The sequence below is a fragment of the Mustela erminea genome, chromosome 5 (assembly GCF_009829155.1).
Source record: "Mustela erminea isolate mMusErm1 chromosome 5, mMusErm1.Pri, whole genome shotgun sequence".
Classification (NCBI taxonomy): Eukaryota; Metazoa; Chordata; class Mammalia; order Carnivora; family Mustelidae; genus Mustela; species Mustela erminea.
In genome coordinates this window covers 100633588-100656168 of record NC_045618.1, presented here as the reverse complement: position 1 = coordinate 100656168, position 22581 = coordinate 100633588, and the positions used below count along the sequence as shown (strand labels likewise).

Here is a 22581-nt window from a genome sequence, read left to right as displayed (position 1 = left end):
CTGGAGGCCATCCTTTCACATGGGCTCAACAAAACAGGAGCAGAGGCAAAAACCACCAGCTGCCTCGGCTCCGTGTCTCATGGAGACACGGAGGATCTGTCTACCTTTTCACCCACAGGTTCTATGTCTACTCCTTGTCAGGCACTTCCTGTGGCTGTGGGAATAAGTGAGCATACATACAACTGGTCTGTGCCTTCCCTTAGGCATTGTGAAAAGCTCTCTGTCGTAAATACTTAAGTCGGTGGTCCTTGGGCTCCAGCATGCAGTGGAGCCCATGTATTTAAGTGCCCCTGCCAGAGATTCTGAGTTGGGGCCCATCATCTGCCTCTCTACTTGCGATTCGGAAGCAGGTGGTCCAGGGACCCCTGTCTGTGAAACAATGATCTAAGTGGATAAGTGCACTAACTCCAAGTGGCCCCTTTCATCAGTTTTAAAGACGTGGCTGTCCCTGACACAACTCCTGGGAGAGCCCGCCCTTCCTTCTTTCCTAACGGAGTCTATTACTCACGGCATCATTTGATGAGCCTACAGAAGGTTTTGTTGACTGAGACTATCTCTGACGAGCTGCTGAATCTAGAATTCTAAGCATTTTGTCTTCTCCAGAACTCCTTTTAAATTATGAACAATTTATGGAGGACAGCACTGTGTTTTTTTGTTGGTTGTTGCTTTGTTTTGGTGAAGGAAAAACCCCCAGTGCATCATGCTAAAGTGTAGCTCGTGTCCTCATGGTCCAGCCTGCCAGAGCCCTGGGCTCTTCTGCATCACCTTTCTTTGTCCCCAGGCATGGGCCTTTAAGACATAGAGACCCAGGGAGACAGGCTTTTAGAGTCTCATGTGAGCCCTTCCTTAGAACACTTCTATTAACAAAATCCTAAAAAAAATCAATGGATTCCTGTCTCCCCACCCGTTATGTGTTATCATCCTTCTCAAATTAACCATGGAATCGATGGGCAAGCGGGCCCTCAGGCCCTCATAATGAACTTGACTGCATATGAAATGAATTTGAAAATTCCATTTATTAAAACAAATACATTGTCCATGTGGGATGAAAATGTGCACATCACATTCAGGTTTTCCTGCTTTAACATTCCTGTATTTCCCTCTCTTTGAAAGACACACTCCACAGATCTTATATAGGAAAAAATGTGAACAGTCCTTGGGTTGGGAAAACATTAATGATATGTAACAATTCACCATTGCCAGGAGCAGCTTGAAGCAAACATTTGAAAACAAAAACAGAAGCAAAAACAAGAAAGCTACAAAAATCTAAGACAGCATGCTCGATTTCCCCAAATCCCATTTGTGAATAGGAGTATCTCGAGAAATCGTTTTTAATTTTTCCTTGGTAAGCCATCTCTTTCAAATATTATTATAAAAATTAACATTGGATCAAGGTACTGTTTTGGAACCTCTAATTTAAATTAAATTGTTCTTGGTTTAAAGTAAGAAAGAAAAGAAAAGAAAAAGAAAGGGAGGGAGGAAGGAGGAAGGAAGGGAGAGAGAAAGAAAGGAAGGAAGAATAAATAAATAGAGTTAATATTGAAGACAAAGCAAGATGTTTTTTTTCTTAATGTGAGGGTTATTGTTACAGTTTAAGCTAACTGCATGACAGACTTCCATTACTACCCAATACGTTATATACAGAAATTAGGGCCCTGAAAAATTAAGTTAATATTTCCTATTAGTTATTCCTTAAGATAAAATTATGCTGGTGGACATGATTGTTGAATCTGGAACAGAATTAAAGCTCTTTAGAGGTATAAGTCATCAAAAGATTTCTTTTCCCTTAACAAGTAAAAATACCAATAAGCAAAAACTCATATAAAGACTGACTTTATAGTACCATAGTACAGGACACGGAAGTTATGAAAAAGCCAAAACATTTTCCTTAAACTTAATTTCAGATGGGCTGTGTATTTTCTGCTTTTCCTCTTTTGTAAACAAGGTCACAAGTTTGGAACTTCCTTACCTTTTAATTACCAGAGCCATATTACAGTGCTTTCTTCAAGTTTAATTCCATTTTAATCACTCCAAAGATCAAGATTTACCTAAAAACATAAGCATCCCTCTAAGAAAAATAAATGGTGTGGATTATGAAAATCCTTGGGGTCTTACAATGACGCTTTAATCACCATCAAAAGGTGCTTTATTCACACTAGTTTTTAGGTGACCACATACTCAATTCCTGTTTTGGATAATTTTTAAAATGTGATATGGTTTTAGCTGATTCCACAGTATTATGAAGCTAATGGTACAACACTGTATATAGTTTAATGAATACTTGGCCAGGGTCTTCCCACTAAATCTTCATTAGTGTCTCTCTGATTGTAACAACATCGCAAGGTTTGAACAGAAGTACCCGGTTGTAGAAGTAGAGTCATACATTTTGCAAGTATCTCAGCATTCCTTTGCCCCTGCCCCAGTTGGATATATTTATTTTTTTTACCATCATGCCCTTAAAAAGGAGCTAAGGAAAATATTTACTAACTCTTTCTAAATCTGTCCTTGGTCTACTAAGTTTTTATATCTTCTCTTTTCCTTCCTCACTTTTTTTTTTTTTTTTTAACAGAAGGAAGAGAAGGGAAAGAGAATAGAATTAAATTGGATATGGTCTTTTGCAATTCCAAAGTAAACAGCGAGCTGTAAGACCGGTCCTCTTTCGCGTGGGAATGGCACAGGAAAAAGTGATGCAGGTTTCCAGTACCTTCCCTGACTGATGAAGGCTAGAGCTGAAATGAAAAATCAGTTTCAATATCACCTCTCAGGAAGAGAGAGCTCTAGCTGCAAGGAACTTGTAAAGAAAGACTGAGAGACTCTAACGAACAAGATGGAGAACAAAACCAGAAAAGGCTCTTTTGAGAAATTGGGGGAGTGAAAAGCAAAGACTATCCCAGGGGCAAGAGAGAGCCAGAACCCCTTCTGGTGGTGCTGGCGGGCCCCTACCTGCCTCCTTCTCCCTGGCAGGTGAACAGCCGGGATCCTGAGAATGGGTCTTCTCTCGAGCCATTGGTTTATTTCTCCTGATATTTGAACGAACAGAAAGTGTTCTTTCAATCTAAAATTTCCACAATGCAGGGAAAGATGAAATTGGCTCTTACTCTATGACAAAAAGGCCTCCTCACTGATGGTGAATCCTTCCTTCCTTCTCCTGCCCGTTGGTTCCTGTGCTGCCCTGGATCCTAGATACAACCAAAATGCTTTGGATTCTGGAAAATACGTTGAAGAGGCGTTTAAGCCACCGTGAACTCAGAGGTATTTTAGGCACGGCTAAGGCTCTGAAGTCATCTCAGTTTTCAAGACACTGAGTTTGTTCTTCTCCAGCTTCTTTTCCTTCTCATTCCTGTTCCAAACTTGAGTAAAACAACAAACCTTCTGAATGGATGTAACATAGGGACATTTTCATGCAGTATTACTAAAAAATCGTCACAAATATATGAAAGCACCAGTCACAACACATGATTTACTTTTACTTGCAGAATCAATGCTATCATGTACAAATGTTAAGAATGGTGATAAGAGAACACAGACAACTGGGCATTTTTTGTTGTTAATCACCATGAGGACAAACCACGGGGAACAGCTTCCTAAACACTTGGGTGCTCATCCTTGGAGTTCAGTCTCGTAGATAATCCAGTCTTCGCTCTGCACTACTCTAACCGGAAGGGGTGGGAAGGAGAGGCAGGAGAGAAGGAAAAAAGAAAAAGGCACAAAGACTAAACATCAATGCCATTAAACCAAACCGCGGCTACACTGGACAATTCAGCTTATCAAAGGGTATTCTAAAGGCAATATTCATTCCAAGAAGGTCATACATATCTTAGCTCAGTACAGCTGTCTGTTTTTATTTTTATTTTTTTAAATATGAAGCAGAAACATAAGGTTTGGGAAGGGATAGCAGAAAAGAAATGAGGCGATTTTATCTTTACATATTCCCCTCCTCCAGGCAGTTCTGCAGATAATCAGATCTCTTAACTCAGGATGTGGTTTGGCTTTCATTCTCATCAAGGGGACCGGTTCTTTAAACATGCATAGCCTGGAGTTTCCAGGATGGTTCTCCTCCCTCTCTTTAAATGCTGTGGACTAGAAAGGCGCCCACTTTACTAAAAACTCAACATCAGTGTCCCAGGAGCCCTGAGGCTCTACAGGCTCCTCGCGACGACTTAAAGGATGGCGCAGAAAAACTTCTTCTCCCTAAATGGGTTTTCTGAAGCCGGGACGGGGGTCAGCAGGGGGTCTTCCTTGGCATGAGCCTCGCAGTAGGCCATCAAGTCTGCGGCGGCCTTGGAAACCTGAAGAGGAGGACAAAAACAACCCGACCTTAAGAGGAAGCATTTGCGGAAGCAATCCAGGCATGCGCAGGCAGCCAGGGCCGACTTCTGAGTCTAGTTGTCCCACCCCTCCATCCCCCAAGGACTTGGGCTCAGCTCTGTGGACTGCGCAGGTCACTAGCTCATGGGAAAGTGAGGCGGTGGGGGGAGAGGGAAGAGGCGCTCAAACTCCTTAGGGCCTCGGTTTCCTTCTCTGCAAAGAAGGGGGTTGGTGATCTTGATTCACGTGGCTGTCTCTGGCAGTTAAGGGACTAGGGCGAGGTGAGTGAGGCTCTTAGAGCACAAACGGAATGGGGTGCTCGCTGTTAGGGTCACGTGAGGCTCAACCCTGCATTTGCACAGTCCAGACAATGCAGGTCTCCATACATTTTGTGGCTTCTTACCCACTTCACCCTAGTCCCAGCCCTGACTGCAAGGGTTAAAGGAGATAATCCATGCAAATTGCTTAGTTTCCACACATGGAAAGGGTGAAGCCATGTTAATTTCCTTTTTATTTTTATTTATGCATTTTTATGTATGTATGTATGTATTTTAAAATTGTATTTATTTGACAGAGTGAGTGCACAGGGCTGGGGGCAGGGCGGGCAAGGGCAGAGGGAGAGGAAGAAGCAGACTCCCTGCTGAGCAGGGAGCGCCTTGCGGGGCTCCATTCCAGGACCCCAGGATCATGACTTGAGTGGAAGGCAGATGCTAACTGACTGAGCCTCCCAAGCTCAGTTTTCATATATTACATCATTGCATATAATTTATTAAACATCTGAAATATATATTACTTCAGTCTGGCACTGAATCCTGTAGGGAGGAGTCCCACTGCAAGGCTGGTCAGTGATTTCAGTGATGCAGCCATTTCTCACTTTTCTGTAGCTTCGTCTTGGGAATGGTCTGGAATACCTTCCTTCAACCAGCCTTCAGAATGGCAAATTTTCACTACTCGAGGATAGACTTGATTTGGGAAAATAAACCAGAGGTCAATTTTAACTACATCTGGGGGCTAAGTGAATGATTCACCTGAGGAATGTCAATTTGGGTTCAAAAACCATAAAGTTAAGAGTCACTTTCTCACATGACATACTTGCTCTGGAGATTATTCCAAGAGCTTTTAACATCACTGTACTCCTATGACAGCCTTTCAAAGTGACTACCGAAAGGATAGTCCTCTGTAAGAGTGGAATGGATGATACCATTGCTTAAAAAAAAAAAAAAAAAAAAATTCACTGCCCCACCCTACAGGTGGATTACACAGACCCACACAATGACATCAGACTTGCTCTGCTAATGAGATGTGAGAGAAGTGATGTGGGTCACTTTGGGGCGGAAGCATCAAGACCCAGTGCATCGTTTGCTAAGCTCTTTCTCTCTGCCAATTTGTCCAACTGAATAATATACTGAGAACCACTTTAATGGATTTGGAGGTTTTAACAAAAGTCACAGTGGCCACACCCTTGATTTGGTCCTTGCCTTATGGCTGAGTTGATTCGAGCTGTGTCACTTAAAGGCCTTTCAATTTTATGGTTTACTGCTTTCATCTTCCAATCCTGTAAGTCTTTTCGAATTTTCAGACTCTCTGTACCTTTCATCACAGGCCAGATAGAGGCAATATTCTGGACAGAGGCTACTGCCTCTGCCAGGGTCCCTGCTCAGAGTGGCATGGCGTGGAGTGGCAGATAATCCATAAAGGGCATGTGGTGGGAGTAAGAAGTAGATCTTTGTTATTGTAAGCCCTTAAGAATGGGAGGAGAGGACCTTTTTGTTACTGCAACAAAACCTAGTCGACTCTGACTGATATAAAAAGGTATAGGTATTAGCATATCTGTTAGTCTCTTCGGTCTGCCTTAACAAATTGTCACAAACTGGGTGACTTAACACAACAGAAATTTATTCTCTGACAGTGCTAAAGACTGGAAGTTCAAAATCAAGGTTTCAGTAGGATTGGTTCCCCCTTGAGGCCAAGGAGAATCTGTTTCATGCTTCTTAGCTAGAGCCTGGTAGTTTGGAACAATCCTTCGTGTCCCTTTTCTTATAAACATGCCACTCCAACTTCTGTCCTGTGTGTCTCTGTCCTCCCTTGGCATTCTCTTCTTTGTGCCCAAATTTCCTACCTACCAATCATTGGATTGGGGCCCACCTTAATCCAGTATGAGCTCATCTCAATGTCTACAAGTATCCTACTTCCAAATAAGATCACATTCTAAGGTTCCAGGTAGGTTTAGGGTATACTGTTCGAATGGTTGTGTAAAAGTCAGTCTCACCTTTTTTTTTTTCATTTAAAAATTTTTATTAACCTCTTTTCCAGCTTTATTGAGATATAACTGAATAACAGTGTGTGACTTTAAGGTGTATATTGCAATGATTTGATATATTACTGTATTATGAAACTGTGACTACAAGTTAATTAACACCTCACATAATTACCTTTTTCTGTATGTGTGTGGTGAGAACATTTCCAATCTACTCTTTTAGCAACTTGCAAGTGTATAAAACAGTATTGTTAATGATAGTCATTGTGCTATACTTTCAGTCTCCAGAATTTATTCATCTTATAACTCAAAGTTTATAGCCTTTGACCAATATCTCCCTATATCCTCACCATCCAGCCCCTGGCAACCAGGGGCTCTTTCTATGGTTTTCTATGAGTTGGATTTTTTAGGTTTCACAGGATAGCATACAGTATTTGTCTTTCTCTGTCTGACTTATCTTACTTAGCATAGCGCCCTCAAGGTCCATCATATTGTCACAAAAGGCCAGATTTCCTTTTTCATGGCTGAATAATATTCCATTATGTGTATATAAAAACATCTTCTTTATTCATTCATGCACAGATGAACTCTTAGGTTGTTTCCATATCTTGATTACTATGCACAATGCTTCAATGAAAAGGGGGGTACAGATAACTCTCTGAAATTCTGATTTCCCTTGGCTATATATCCAGAACTGGGATAGCTGGATCATACAGTAGTTCTACTTTCAACTTTCTGAGAACCCTCCATAGTGTTTTCCATAGTGGCTGCACCATTATACATGCCACCAACAGCATATAGGGTCCTCTTTTCTCTGCATCTTCACCAACACTTGTTATCACTTGTCTTTTTGATAATAGCCATCCTAACAGGTGTGAAGTGATATTTACGATGCTTTTGATTTGCATTCTCCTAATTAGTGTCATTGAACATCTTTTCATATCCTGATTGGCCATTTATATGTCTTCTTTGGAAAAATGTCGACTCAGTTACTCTGCCCATTTTTAAAAAAATATTTTATTTATTTGACAGACAGAGATCACAAGTAGGCAGAGAGGCAGGCAGAGAGAGAAGAGGAAGCAGACTCCCTACAGAGCAGAAAGCCTGATGTGGGGCTCGATCCCAGGACCCTGGGATCATGACCTGAGCCGAAGGCAGAGGCTTTAACCCACTGAGCCACCCAGGCACCCCATACTCTGCCCATTTTTAATCAGATTTTTTTACTTACATGAATTCTTTATATATTTTGGATATTAACCCCTTACCATATATATGGTTTGCAAATATTTTCTCTTTCTCCAAAGGTTGCCTTTTCATTTTGTTGATTGTGTCTTTTACTCTGCAGAACCTTTTAGTCTTATGTAGAACTCTGATTTGCTTTTGCCTTTGTTGCATGTATGTTTGCTGTCATCTTCAAGAAATCATTTCCAAGACCAGTGTCAAGTAGCTCACCTCCTTTGTCTTCTTCTAGGAGTTTTACAGCTTCAGGTCTTATATTTAAGCCTTTGATCCATTTTGAGTTAGTTTTCCTCAGTGGTGTAAGATGTGGATCTAGTTTCATTCTTTCACATATGATTATTCAATTTTCCCAACACCAGTTATTGAAGAGATAATCTTTTCCCTACTGAGTATTTTGGCTCCCTTATAAAATATTAGTTAATGGTATATACTGGGGTTGATTTCTTGGCTCTTTATTTGACTCCATTGGTCTGCGTGTCTTTTTTTTATGCCATACTGTTTTCATTACTACAACTCTGTAAAACAGTTTGAGATCAGGAAGTGTGATGTCTCCAGTTTTGTGCTTCTCAGGATTGTTTTGGCTATTCAGGGTCTTTTGTGGTTTCATACGAATTTTATGATTTTTTTTTTCTATTTCTGTGAAAAATGCCATTGAATTTTGATATGGACTACAGGAATATGTAGATGGTTTTGGGTAGTATGGAAATTTTAACAATATTAATTCTTCTAATCTATGAACACAGATAAGCTTTCCATTTATTTGTGTCTTAAATTTCTTTCATTGAGACCCTAGTTTTCAGTGTACAGTCCTTTCATATTCTTGGGTAAATTTATTCCAAAGTATTTTACTGTTTTTGATGCTATTATGAATGAGATTTTATATCTTGTTCTATTTCTTTTTTTTTCTTTTTTTTTCTTTTTTTTTTTTGTATAAAAACACAATGGATGTCTGATGCTGATTTTTATCTTGCTACTTCACTGCTTAGCTTACCTTGTTGATTAGTTCTAAGTTTTCTTGTGTGGGATCTTTACAATTTTCTACATATGACCATATCATCTTCCAACAGAGACAATTTCACTTCTTACTTTCTAATTTGGATGCCTTTTATTTCTATTTCTTGCCTGACTTCTCTGGCTAGGGCTCCTAGTACTATGTTGAATAGGAGAGGTGAAAGTGGGAACCCTTGTCTTGTTCCCGATTTTAGAAGAAAAGCTTTCGATCTTTCATCACTGAGGATGATGCTAGCTGTGGGCTTGTCATATATGGCCTTTATCACGTTGAGGTACATTCCTTCTATATCCAATTTATTGAATTTTTATCATGAAAGGATGTTGTATTTTGTTAAATGCTTTTTCTGCCTCTATTGAGATCATTATATTTTACCTTTCATTCTACTGATGTGATGTGTCACATTTATGGATTTGTTGCACCATCTTTGCATCCCAGGGATAAATCCCACTTAACTTTGGGGTATGACCCTTTCAATGTGCTGTTGAATTTGGTTTGCTAATGTTTTGCAAAGAATTTTTGCGTATATTCACCAGGGATATTGGCCTGTAGTTTTAACTTGTAGTATCCATATCTGGTTTTGGTAGCAGGGTAATTCTACCCTTTTATAATGAATTTGGGAGTACTCCCTTCTCTGATTTTGGAAGAGTTTGAAAAGGATTAGCATAAATTCTTTTTTAAATATTGGAATTCACCAGGGAAACCATTTGGTCTTGGGCTTTTCCTTCTTGGGAGCTTTTTAATTACTGATTCGATCTCTTTACTCTTTTTTGGTCTGTTCAGATGTTTTATTTCTTCATGATTTAGTCTTGGAAGGGGATATGCTTCTAGGAACTTATCCATTTCTTCTAGGTTATCCAATTTATTGGCATATAATTTTTTCATACTAGTCTCTTATGACCCTTTGTTTTTCTGTGGCATCAACTTCAATGTCTTCTTTCATTTCTGGTTTTATTTGAGTCTTCCCTCTTTTTCTTCTTAGCCTTGCTAAGGATTCATCAGTTTTGTTCATCTTTTCAAAAACCAGCGCTAGGTTTCATTGATCTTTTCTACTATTTTTCCGGTCTCTATTTCATTTATTTCTGCTCTTATCTTTGTTTCTTTCCTTCTGCTAACTTCAGCCTTAATTTGATCTTTTTAGTTCCTGAGGTCTAAAGTTAGGTTACTTAGGACAGACCGACCTTCCTTCCATCCTTCCTTTTTAATGTAGGTGAAAGGAAACTTCCCTCTTTGAACTGTTTTTGCTGCATTTCATAAATTTAGGGATGTTGTGTTTCCACTTTTTTGTTTTCAGGTATTTTTTGATTTACCTTATAATTTCTTCTTTGATCTATTGGTTTGCTGTTTCATATCACTGTGGTTGGAAAAGATTCTTGGTACAATTTCAGTCTTCTTAAATTAGCTAAGACTTATCTTGGGGCCTATTATTCATCCTACCCTGAGGAATGTAGCATGTACACTTGAGAATATGTATGCTGCTGCTGTTGGATGGAAAGTTGTGTACATGTCTTTTAGATCCATTTGGTCTATAGTATAGTTCAAGTCCAGGTCTGGTAATACTTGCTTTTTTAAAAAAAATATTTTATTTATTTATTTGTCAGAGAGAAAGAGAGCATAAGCAGGGGGAGCAGCAGGCAGAGGAAAAAGCAGGCTCCCTGCTGAGCAAGGTGCCTAATGTGGGACTTGATCCCAGGACCCTGGAACCTGACCTGAGCCAAAGTCAGATGCTTAGCCAACTGAGCCACCCAGGCATCCCAGGTCTGGTAATATTTGCTTAATATGTTTAGGTGTTCTTGTGTTGGGTGTATATATATTTATGATGGTTATATCCTCTTGATAAATTGACCCCTTTATCATTATGTAAGGACCTCTGTCTCTTGTTACAGTTTTTGGCTTAAAGCATTGCTCTTTAATCGACACTACATCTCTTATAAAAATATTATTATGCTCCTATTATGTTTCAGACGTTGGGGTTTTCTCTTTTGCTCTACACAATAATCCCGAGGTAAGAAGTGTTAAATTCCTTTCATAGGTGACAAATTAAGGCTCAGCAGATGGCTTGAGTTGTTCAATGTCATATAGCAAAGCTCTTGGCAGAAAAAGAACCGAACCCTGATGCTTTGCCATTAAGCCACAGCTATCTACATATGAGCTACTCAAATGCAGGGCTAGTTCCAAAAGCTGAAATTGAAATTCCTTGTGCATCTTTATGAAATGCTACTATGACGGAATGAAAGGAAACAGCCTGTTCTTGTCTGAGCTCCTCTAAATGAAAGCAAAGGACAGACTTTCAGACTGAATCTCAATGACTTTTTTTGTGTGTGTGCCTTTTACTTGTTTGAGCCACAGTCATTATTACTCCAAACAGGAGCTCAGCTGTAAGCAGCGAAGACTAGGCAAGAGTAATATGTAAAACTCACTTGCACCACCAGCACACACAATACAACATTCACACACAAACACAGGCATACCTCAGAAATATTGCAGGTTCAGTTCCAGACTACCACAATAAGGTGAATACCACAATAAAATGAGTCAAATGAATTTTTCAGTTCCCCAGGGCATATAAAAGTTATGTTTACACTATCCTGCTGTCTGTTAAGTGTGCAACAGCATGATGCCTAAGCAAACAATGCATATACCTTAATTCAAAAATATGTCATTGTTAAAAATTGCTAACCATCACCTGAACTTTCAGCAAGTCATAATCACTCATCACAGATCACTGAAACACATCATGAAAATTATTGCAAGAATTACCAGTATGGGATACAGAGATGTGAGGGGGGCAAATGCTGTTGGAAAAATGACACAGATAGACTTGCTCAATGCAGGGTTGCCAAAAACCCTTCAATGTGTAGAAACTGCAGTATCAGAAGGGCAGCAGAGCAAAGCGCAATAAAACAAGGTCGGCCTGTGCGTGGCAGAAATTTTTTTATGAAAATCTTTTTATGACACAGAAAGTGCTATATTGGGCAAAATGAAGAGCTTAGGAGTTGTTTACATCTTAGATTTGAACACTTGATTCCAAATACGTTCTTTCTCAAAATATTTTCTGAGTTTTATCTTGTTTTCCTTAACTAGATTGCACTTCCCTGTGGATGATAGTCCAGCACATTTTCAGAATCCTAGCTGTAATGAGAATAATTACAAATATTTCTCTGCCCCTGCTATATGTCAGAACTGTGCTAACCCCTTTGCATATAGTATCTTATTTAATGCTTACAACAATGTTATGGGTCATAAGCTATTACTGTCCTCATCTTGAATATGTGAATTTGAGGCTTCATTAGGAAGGTGTTTGCTGTAGGTCTCACAGATCATGAGTGGGTGAGTAGGGAGTCTTAGCGTTCCTGACTTAATCCTTCTTTTCTAACCCATAGTGTCATCTTTGTCCCCTGCCTTCAATGAGTCACAGCAATGGGCAAGACTCTTTCTGACTATCCCTGCTAACGTTGTGCACACTGCATCCTTTACACTGTATAGCCCTACTTCCATTAAGATTTCCCCAGTAACCCTACTCAATCTCTTTCCTGTCTTACTGCTTATTCCTCCAAAAATACCTCACATTTGTCTCCTTACTGTCATTGCTGTGGTGACTACCCAAGTTTAGGTTCCCGTCTTCTTTCGCCATGTTTACGGAAATAATTTCTTAACTAAAAAGTGATTAATTTGGGTTTTCCAAGGGGTCTGCTATAAACTGAATGTTCATAGCCTCCAAAACTTATATGTTGAAACTTAACTCCCAATGTGATGGAATTTGGAGTTCTCATGAATGGGATTAGTGCTGTAAGAGAGATCACAGAGCCCCTGTGCCCCTTCTGCCATATGAGAACATAGTGCGAAGTCAACCATCTATTAACCAGGGAGCGGGCTCTCACTACACATGGAATGTGCCAGTGCCTTGATGTTGGACTTCCCAGGCCCCAGAACTGTGAGAAAAATGTCTGTTTTTCTAAGCCACCCAGTATGGTATTCTGTTACAGCAGCTCAAATGGACTAACCACAGGGTCAACAGATAGAATTCAGGGGGTGATCTGGTCTGTGAATGTTGATGATAAAAAAGTTACATCTTTATTTTCACTAACCTCAAATAGAGATTTAGCATTTCTGTCCATTACATTCCCAGATGTAGACAACATAAACAGTAGCATTAGCAGTCCCTCTGACTTGTTTAGCCACAGAAGTCAGATAGTTCCCATCACACCATAAGTACTGTTGTAAAGATCACAACATTTCATTTATGTTCATCCACTGTATAATTATAGACTCAATATTAGGTCTTCTATAATCAGCCAATAAAGGAGTACCTACATTACTCTATCGCAAATAGTTTTCTAAAAGCTATTCTGATAAACTGTATTTCAGCATGATTAACTTCCTTTGTAATTTGAAAACATTACTCTGAGAAGGAGGCCATATGCTTCAGTAGGCTGCCAAACAGGTCTAGGGCAGAAAAAAGTTTAAGAATTTCAGTTGTAAATGAATTTCCAGCTTTTACTACTGTGCCAAGAGTAGTATTTTCCATACTGCAGCTAGAAAGTTAATTTAAAAATATAAATTGGCTCATACCACTCTTACTCAAAACTACTAATAGTTTCCCATTGTACTTTGTAGAGAACCAAAACATCTTAAAACAGCCTGCATGCTTTGGGCCTGCCCATCTTTCATGTGTGGCATTCCTCCCTCCTCACACACACCTCCGCTAATGTTATGGAAGCTCCAAGTTCTTTTCTGTCTCAGAGCTTCACATATACAATCCCCGGACTATTCTTTTCCTCATTTTCTCTACAGCCTGACTCCTTCTGTTCCTTTAGGTGTCAAATGAGATATTGCCTCTTTGCAGAGTCTTCAATGACCATTTCATCCAATAATGACTTTCCTCATTATGCGCTTTCATCCCATTCTTTTCCTTTATAGGAAAACACTTCTTACAATTTATAACAACAACCATTGTTTATTTGTGTTTGATATTTGCCTTTCACTTTAGACACTATACTCTAGGAAGACAGAAACTATATCTGCTTTACCTACCACTGTGTATGATCAGTGCCAGATACACGGTAGACACTCAGATAATTCCTGAAGGAGTTCTCAAACATAATCTTATTCAACAAATATTCTATTCAACTAATATTTACTGAGTACCTAATACACCAGGCATAGGTCTGGATACTTGGAATAAGAAAGGAAGAAAATACACAAAGATTCCTGTCCTTGTAGAACTTATGTATTTTTCCAGATTTCTAATTCAGATTATGATGAAAAAAACACACACTAATTAAACTGGAAAAATATAGGAACAAGCAGTTTATAAATGTTAGGCAACAGGCAGCGGAGGATAGTGATCAGTGAGAGAAGGGAGACAACATAAGCCCCATGGCTGACCCAGCTGACTGTGTAAAAAGGGTTTTTAGGCCACGGTACAGGGAGGGGCCACCAAAACAGAGTTAAGGAATCTCCTTGAGTTGAGGAGAGAGTAACAGAGAAAAAAGAGCTTCACAGACACAGATAGAGGGCGAGAGAAAGTGTGAGCTCTGGAGGCCTCCAGAGAATTCATTCTGTCTTTAGTTGAATATTGATCAGCACATATGTGGGAGAAAACTGCTTGAGGCTGTGCAAAAATATTCAGAAAGAGTCAAATGGAATAATCCCTGGTGATCAGACAGGGCTGGAGTAGTTTGTGCCTCCATGGGCAGAGTAGAAAGATCTCATAACACTGGAGGGTTGAATAGAGTCTTATAAGGAGTATTGCTTCAGGAGTGGTGCCAAATTGGCCTAGGTTAAAGGCTGTTACAGACCCACATGCCAATGTTCACTCGTAAGTCTTGAATAGACCAAAATGTTTCCAAGTAATTTAATCACACCATAGAACAAAACCCCCAAATATTAAAAGGAATAAAAAAAAAAATTCCAGTATGCCACAATATCTAGAATCCAATTGAAAAAAAAAAAAAAAAAAGAATTCAGGCATATAATTAAGTGGGGAAAAAAATCTCTCCCATATAAGGAGAAGAATTACTACAAAGAAGACCCAGAATTGACACAGATGATTAAATTAATAGATAAGGATCTTGTTAAGATAGCTATTGTAAATACTGTCCATAAAATCAAGAAGGTAAAGGAAAGCAAAACATGAAAAGAAGAGATATGGAAGATATTTAAAAGATCCAAATCAAATCTCTGGAGATAAATAATACACTGGATGGAATTACCAGTGGATTGAGATGCTGCAGAAGAAGAGATGATTGAACTTGAAGATAACAACAGGACTTCTCCAAAATGAAGTACACAGAGAAAGTAGACTGAAAAAATATGAATAGAACACCTGGGTAGACAATAACTTAAGGACCTGAATACATATATAACTGGGGTCTCTGAAGGACAGGAGAAAGATGGTGGGTGCAAAAGAAGGAAGAAACAATATCTGAAGACATAGCGGCTGAAAAATGCATAATGGTTGATGAAAACAACAAACCCACAGGTTCAAGTAACTCAACAAAACCAAAATGAAGAAACAGGACTCAAACTACACCAATGAACAGCATCATCAAATTGCTGATACAGTATTTGAATGGGAGAATAGAGAGAACAGAAAAGTACAATAATTATAGAGAATGGTAGAAGGTATAAGTTTTCATTAATTAACTTATTTATTTAGAGAGGGAGAGACGGGGGTGGGAGGGGTAGAGGGAGAGGGACAGAATCTCAAGCAGGCTCCATACCCACTGTGGAACCCAACACGGGGCTCAGTCTCATAACCTTGAGGTCATGACCTTAGCTGAAATCGAGACACTTAACCAACTGAGCCACCCAGGTGCCCCAGAGGGTAGTAAGTTTTATAAGAAAATGAAAAGTAGAGCAGGGTAAAAGGGATTAAGAATATGAGTGTGTGTAGGGGGTTGGGGAACTACTGGAGAAGCAGCAGCTAGGCTTAACAGAGAAGGCAATTAATCTTTGAGTGAAAACTTACAGAATGGAGGAATGGAGGGGAAGCACTGACTTGCATTGTAAAGGAGTACTCCGAATGCTGTGGGGAAAGCAGCGACTACTTTGTGGGAGTCAAGAGTCAACACAGAGAGTATATTTAGATAGAAAAGAGAGGAACAAGTACTGAACTCCAGAACACTTCATTGTAAGAAACTGGGGAGCCCAGGAGGAGCCAGAACAGGAAATTTAGACATAGTCCCCTGTGAGAGTGGGGACTGTTGAGAACCAAATGCTGAAGAAAATGCTTCAAGGCATAAGGAATCATCAGCCATGACAAATGTTGCCTGTAGGTCAAGTATGATGAAATGGAGAATTGACTATTAGATTTTGCCATTTGTAGTCATCAGCAACCTTGGTGAGAGCAGGCTCAAGAGAACAGTGGGGGTGAAAGCCTCACCGGAATGGGGTTACAAGCAAATGGGGCCTCCTCCTCCTTCTTCATGAACAATTCAGTCTTAAAGGGATTGGGTGAGACTAAACAAAGTGGGCTCCACACTTGATCAGGGATCCATAGTGGGAGGTCGGAGCTTGAGCAGGGTGAGGAGAGCACCTGTATAGGATAGCCTGGTATGGTGTGTAGGAACTCAAGTGGGATGTGAATGCATCCTTGTCAGGAGGAGAGGTCATGGAATGGGACCTTGGTTCTCTACAGGAGAGTTGGCCAAATACAGACCAGGGGGGCTAGGATCCTCATTGTCAGTGAAGGGAGTTACAAATATGGGAAGCAGAAAGCTAGAATATACTCTGTGGTGTAGGACAGGACCTGGTGGTGTTGGTGTGAACTCATGACTACATATATACAGATACAAAGATAAAGAAAAAAACAGACATGTATAGTGTTCTCTAACACTGTCCACTGAGAGGAACTTGGAGCAGCAACCGTTCAAACACTTCAGCAATGATTACAAGTAGCATCCAGAGTTTCATTTCTAAATACCATTCTCAAAGGAACTAGTTAGCTCTTAGAGAAAAGGGTGATTCTAAGGTCAGGGCAGGGAAATAATAAGAGGATCCTACAACATCTTTTTGTGTCAAGCACTAAGGAAGCAGTCAAAGCAAGATGGAATCACGTCAGAAGGACGTGGTAGCTAGCTTTTCAGTCTGTGCCAATTAAGACATCAAAATAAATGATGATAGTAGCAGATTATAAACCACTGAATAAAAGAGGAAGCCATGAGTCTAATATCAATATAATTAAATACAATTTTAAAAACAAATTTTTAGTGAGGAGTCGGGTAGTGAATATAGCCTCAAGGTCTATCTCCCAAGATCCAAGTATTTATTAACTACAAAAGACAAAAGAAGAACTTTACATGAAAAAACTAGAAGATAACACCTTAATTAAGTAATGAAGTTAACATTACCAGTAAGTGACAATTTGAAATCATATGCCACTGATAAAATGTAAAGAGATAAAAATCCCCATCAATTCTATATTTATGTTCCCGTTTTGCTACCTAAATTTAATCATAAGGAAATATCTGACAAACCCAACTTGAGTGGTGTTCTACAAAGTGAATGTCCCGTAACCTTCAAAAGTGTCAAGACCATGAAATTCAAGGAACTCTATGGACAGGACAACTAAATGCAACACATGATTCTGAACTGGGTCCTTTTCTCAAAGGGCTTTGAGAATAGGGCGATTTGCAATACTTAAATGGGGCCTGAGCACTAGAAAGTAGTCACAAATCAGTGTTAATCTCTTAATTTTGATGACTGCATTATGATTATGTAGAAGAATGTTTTTACTTATAGGAAACACATACTAAAGTATTTGGTGTTGATGCGGTAACTTTTGACAACTTATTTTCAAATGGTTCAGGGGAAAACAAAATACTTTGTATGGCATTTGCAGTCCTGCTGTATCTTTGAGATTATTTCCAGAGTAAAAATAACTTTTCAAAAGAAAGGGAAAAGAGACATTAGAGATAATGAGTATAGACAACTTCTCCAAGAAGTTCTGCAAAGCAGAGCAAACAAATGAGGCAGTTGCTGGAAGAGGAAGTGGGCAATTCAGAGGGAAAAAATAAAATTTTATTTAAGACGGAGAAATAATACTACGTTTGTACACTGATGGAAATGATGACATAGAGAATCAAAATGGATGTTTCAGGATGGACAGGTGGTGGAGTGTGAGCTTGGATTAGGGAGATGAGAACTGATGCACACGTGAAGGAATTACATTTGATGAGAGCGTGGATCTTCTCAGATTGACCATTGCTGAAACCCAGCTATCCAGCAACCTCTTCAGCTAGACTGGGGCTAAGAAATTGGAAGTAAAGAAACAGCGACCCTAGAGAGTTCCAATAAAGTTTACCAAACTTTGATTTTAGGCTCTGAAAAAATAGGAACCGACTCTAGGCAGACATTCTGACAGCTCTGAGAAGCACTTGTCAGTATACAAATCAGACCTAAGAATTTAAACAGTCTGTAAGGATATAGTTCTGTCTTCATTACATTCTGAAATGAAGACACATTTTAAAATTGATGTCACAAAATGCTTGCAAGCCATCAGGCAAAGATGACAGGGGGTCACTGCCTCTATGTGTGGGAAGTCACATGTGTGGTAAGGGCATCAGTCCTTCAGTCAAGTCCTTCAATTGAGTTGCCTGCATTAAAGGCAACAGTCAGGGTTGACTTAACTTGAATTTGTTGCTTAAAAAGACCTCAAGGACTGTACTGGGATGCAGGCTTGAAATGGGATGTTCATCATTTGTCATTGGCTTGGCAATGTACCTGAGAAGACAAAAGAAACTACGAAACCTCTGGGATGAGACAATTTCCAAAGTAGGAGACACTGGTCTGACATTTATCTAGAAAGTCTTCACATTTCTTTGAATCATTAAAATGTAATTCAAGTCAGAAAAAATGAAAACATCCAGCTTAAACACAAGTGACTGCAGAAAAAAACATTAGGATTCTTTGAAATGCCCTGGAACCATACTGAAAATATGAGAGGTGTATGGACAGCAAGACTACTAATGTTGAGAATGAAAGGCAGCAAGTTGCCATGATGTCTCACACCATCATGACACCCCCATCACAGCTGGCGGCCAAAATTAAGTCTAAAGGATATTTCCTGGGTGTGAAGACTGCCCAAGATCAAACTTTGATTATGATACTAGAGGAAGTAAAATTGTATAAATAAATATTGACTATTTTTTATTTATAAAATAATGAGTGAATCATCTAAGTGGTCTTCCCCTCCCCTCTCCTCCAAGGTGGTATTAATTTAATGGTACATCAATAGGATTTTTCTAAAAAATGAAATAGGAAATATTCTTGAAATTAATAACTTCAAATGAATCATCAAAAAAGCACATTATATTTAATTTACTCTATTTAATAAAAAGAGAAAGACATTCAAAGAGTCATCCAAAGAAGTTACATTTTTTAAGAAGGGAGATTTCATCTGGCCTGAAAACTGGGCTATTCAGAAAAATTCTTTTCCTAGGGATTTCAAATTATCAGGGTTTAACAGTACTACTGCTATAGTTCCTAGACACAATGCATAAAGCTAAGCATGTACACGGTGCTTAATAAATACGGAACTTTTTAAAAGTTATATCAACTCTCATAAAAATGAAGTGTCAAGCTTAGTTACTAATGTATGTGTGAGTTCAATTTTATGTTTTTTGCTTCATTTTCAGCAAACTGAATGAATGAGGACTGGCCAACTGTGAATATGACCCCTTCCTCTTTATGTCCTTTGACATACTACACCGATTTTATTATCTCTACAAATACTCCCAACTGGTCAATGAGGAGGTAGTATCTCATTCTCCCCAATCAAATGCAAGCATCTTTTCAAAAATATTTATTTCAGAGAGAGAGAGAGAGAGTGTGAGTGGCAGGAGAAGCAGAGGGAGGGAATCTTTAAGCAGACTTCCCACAAGGATGGAGCTGGATGAAGGCCTCAATCTCACCACCCATGAGATCATGACCTGAGCTGAAACCAAGAGTCAGACACTCAATCGACTAAGCCACCCAGGCGCCCCTCAAATGCAAGCATTTTAGAGAAGAGATGTTAAATATTTCATTTCAAATTCTGAAAAAATACTTCAAAAGTCCCAAACCTAGGATACGTGTCCTTTCTCTACTACCAAGGATGATGTCTAACTGGTCCATTTCTCAGTACCATTTTCTGTGACGCTCAATTCCAACCTTTTATGAGTCAGTCATCAGAAAGATGATTCAATCATTAGAAACATTTGTCTTTGATAATTTATACATATTTGTCAGTTATGAAAATCAATCTGTTTTTATGTTGAATTATTATAAAAATAAAGTATACAATAAATACTGGCTTCTTATAATCAAACACAACACATGAAAGTATTTACTGTACTCTCTCCATTTTTGTATTTCAATGAATTTTCTCCTATGATCATAGTTTTGTGGGTTTTTTTTAAGATTTATTTATTTTTCCAGGGAGAGAGAGAGAGAGATAGAGAGAATCCTCAAGCAGACTCTCTGCTGAGTGCAGAGCCCAACACAGCACTTGGTCCCAGGATCCTGAGATCATGACCTAAGCCAAAATCAAGAGCTAGACACTTAACTGACTGGGCCACCCAGTGCCCCTTTGACCACAGTTTTATTTGGCCAATGTGACCATGCTTGCAATTTCCTAAACCATAAATGTCATTGGAAATGTCATGTGAAATATAGCTTCTGATGTTCTGCTATATGACATTCTAAGTACATGAACTTGAAGTTATCCACTAAAAAAAAAAAAAAGTTTCTTAAATGCCTGTACACCAGCACCATGAAGGGTACAGAGAAGTAAATTACATGGTCTTTGACTTTGAGGACTGTGTAGTCTTTTTTTTTTTTTTTTAAGATTTTATTTATTTATTTGACAGACAGAGATCACAAGTAGGCAGAGAGGCAGGCGGAGGGGTGGGGGGGTGGGGGGAAGCAGGCTCGCTGCTGAGCAGAGAGCCCGATGTGGGGCTTGATCCCAGGACCCTGGGATCATGCCCTAAGCCGAAGGCAGAGGCTTTAACCCACTGAGCCACCCAGGCGCCCTGCTGACTGTATAGTCTAATGGAAAAATTTATTTGATGAAAATGAAACCAATTAGTAAACATAGTCAGAATGGCAAAATATTCACGGACAAGTGGGGACTGGAGCTGACCCCCGATTGGGGAGTAAGATTTGGGGAGGATCTTAGTTGGTTGGGCTTTTGGAACAAAATATTTTGGACTGGGTGGATGACAAACAACAGAAATTTATTTCTCACAGTTCTGGAGACTGCAAAGTCTAAGATCAAGGTGCTGGCAGATTCAGTGTCTGGTGGACGTCACTTCCTGGTTTACAGATGTCTTCTCACTATTACCTTGCATGGTGGCAGGGATGAGGGATCTCCCTGGGGTCTCTTCTAGGGACACTAATCCTATTCATGAGGGCTCACCCTCCCAATCTAATCATCTTCCTAATGCCCCACCTCCAAATATCATTATATTGGTGGTTAGGGTTTCAACAAAATCTTGGGAGGGTGGGGAGAGACAAACATTCAGTCTGTAGTAGACAGGAAAAGAATGAGGGGAAGGGCATTCTCACTGAGGAACCCAGAATAACCAGAGAAGTGGGAATTTACATAGCATACTCTTGGGATAATAAGGGGAACAAGTTGGAAAGGTCTATTAGGAATACTTGGGAGAAATGAGAAAGAAATTTGACATTTTTATGTGGGGTCAATTTATGGAGCATCCAATTAGTTTAGAAGCAATCATTTCACCCATGCTTCTGGCCCTGGCTTTCTTTTGTTCTTACATCTACATTATTTTTCATGATGCTAACGATGCCCTCTGTCAAAGAGCATCTTTCTAGTTTACAATGATTCTTACTCCTCCTTAACTATGGAGTGTGGGTTAATTCCTAGAGCAGTGTTGTGGTTTGATTCTAATGTCCGTTGATTGAACTGCAGATGGTCTCGTTCGACTAGAACAGAGATGCCATTCTAGCAAACAGGCACTTGAGACTAAAGGTAATTGAATCAACCTATCTCTTTCTTCATGGAGCTGGAAGTAACATGGGATCCTGGGAGCTGTGGGCAGCCATCATGTCTGCCACATGGAACAGGAAGCTGAGAAATCTATTCTTCCCGGGAAAAGAAAGAGACAGATGCACAGAGTGAGGCAAGGGCATGTAACAGAGCTTTCCTGGTTTCTGATGGTCTTTCAGCTCTTATTTCTATGGCTTACCCGGCTACATTTTTGCTCTTGGAATCTGAGACACACTCTATTTTTTATAATCAATCCCCTCTTCCTGCTTAAGTGAACTTGGCCTAGGCTTCTATTATTAGAAACCCAACGAGCCCTACCAGAGTGGTGAATAAATAGACTTCACCGAAACCTGCTGTCCTTTACTTTTGGACATGCTCTCTCAATTTGTGCTCTAAGGAAAAGCTTCCTTTCATCTGTCTTTGCTCCACATCTCTGTGACTATATTGCTGTCTCATACATCTGAGTGTCACAGTCTCTACGCCCCTCTCTGTCCCTGTCCCTAGATCCCTTCTCAGCTTCCTTTGATTTCTCTTTACTTTCTGTCCTTGAATGAAACGCTAACAAAGAAACACAGAAAGGCTGGGAGTATAATTTATATATGCCTGAGGCTTATGAACAGATAATGGGTTCATTAGCTCAATTCTCCCGGGGTCTGTGATGCAGAGGGATAGGACACAAGGTTTAAAAATGAATACACTATCCAGATCTTGTTATGGTACAGCGTCTCTCTGCAGCCCGAGTTATCCTGGAGGCTGCAGGAGGGATGAGGC

The 22581-nt window shown here is 39.6% G+C and overlaps 1 protein-coding gene across 4 annotated transcripts in view; it reads right to left on the bottom strand.

Moving 5' to 3' along the window:
• Positions 1 to 997: 997 nt before the first annotated feature.
• GNG2 (G protein subunit gamma 2) overlaps positions 998 to 22581 on the bottom strand; it is a 113711-nt gene continuing 92127 nt past the window's right edge. For all 4 annotated transcript variants that reach the window (XM_032344224.1, XM_032344225.1, XM_032344226.1 and 1 more), the window contains one exon: positions 998 to 4289. In XM_032344224.1, the coding sequence (XP_032200115.1) occupies positions 4161 to 4289 (129 nt within the window). In that variant the 3' untranslated portion in view covers positions 998 to 4160. The remainder of the gene's footprint in view (positions 4290 to 22581) is intronic.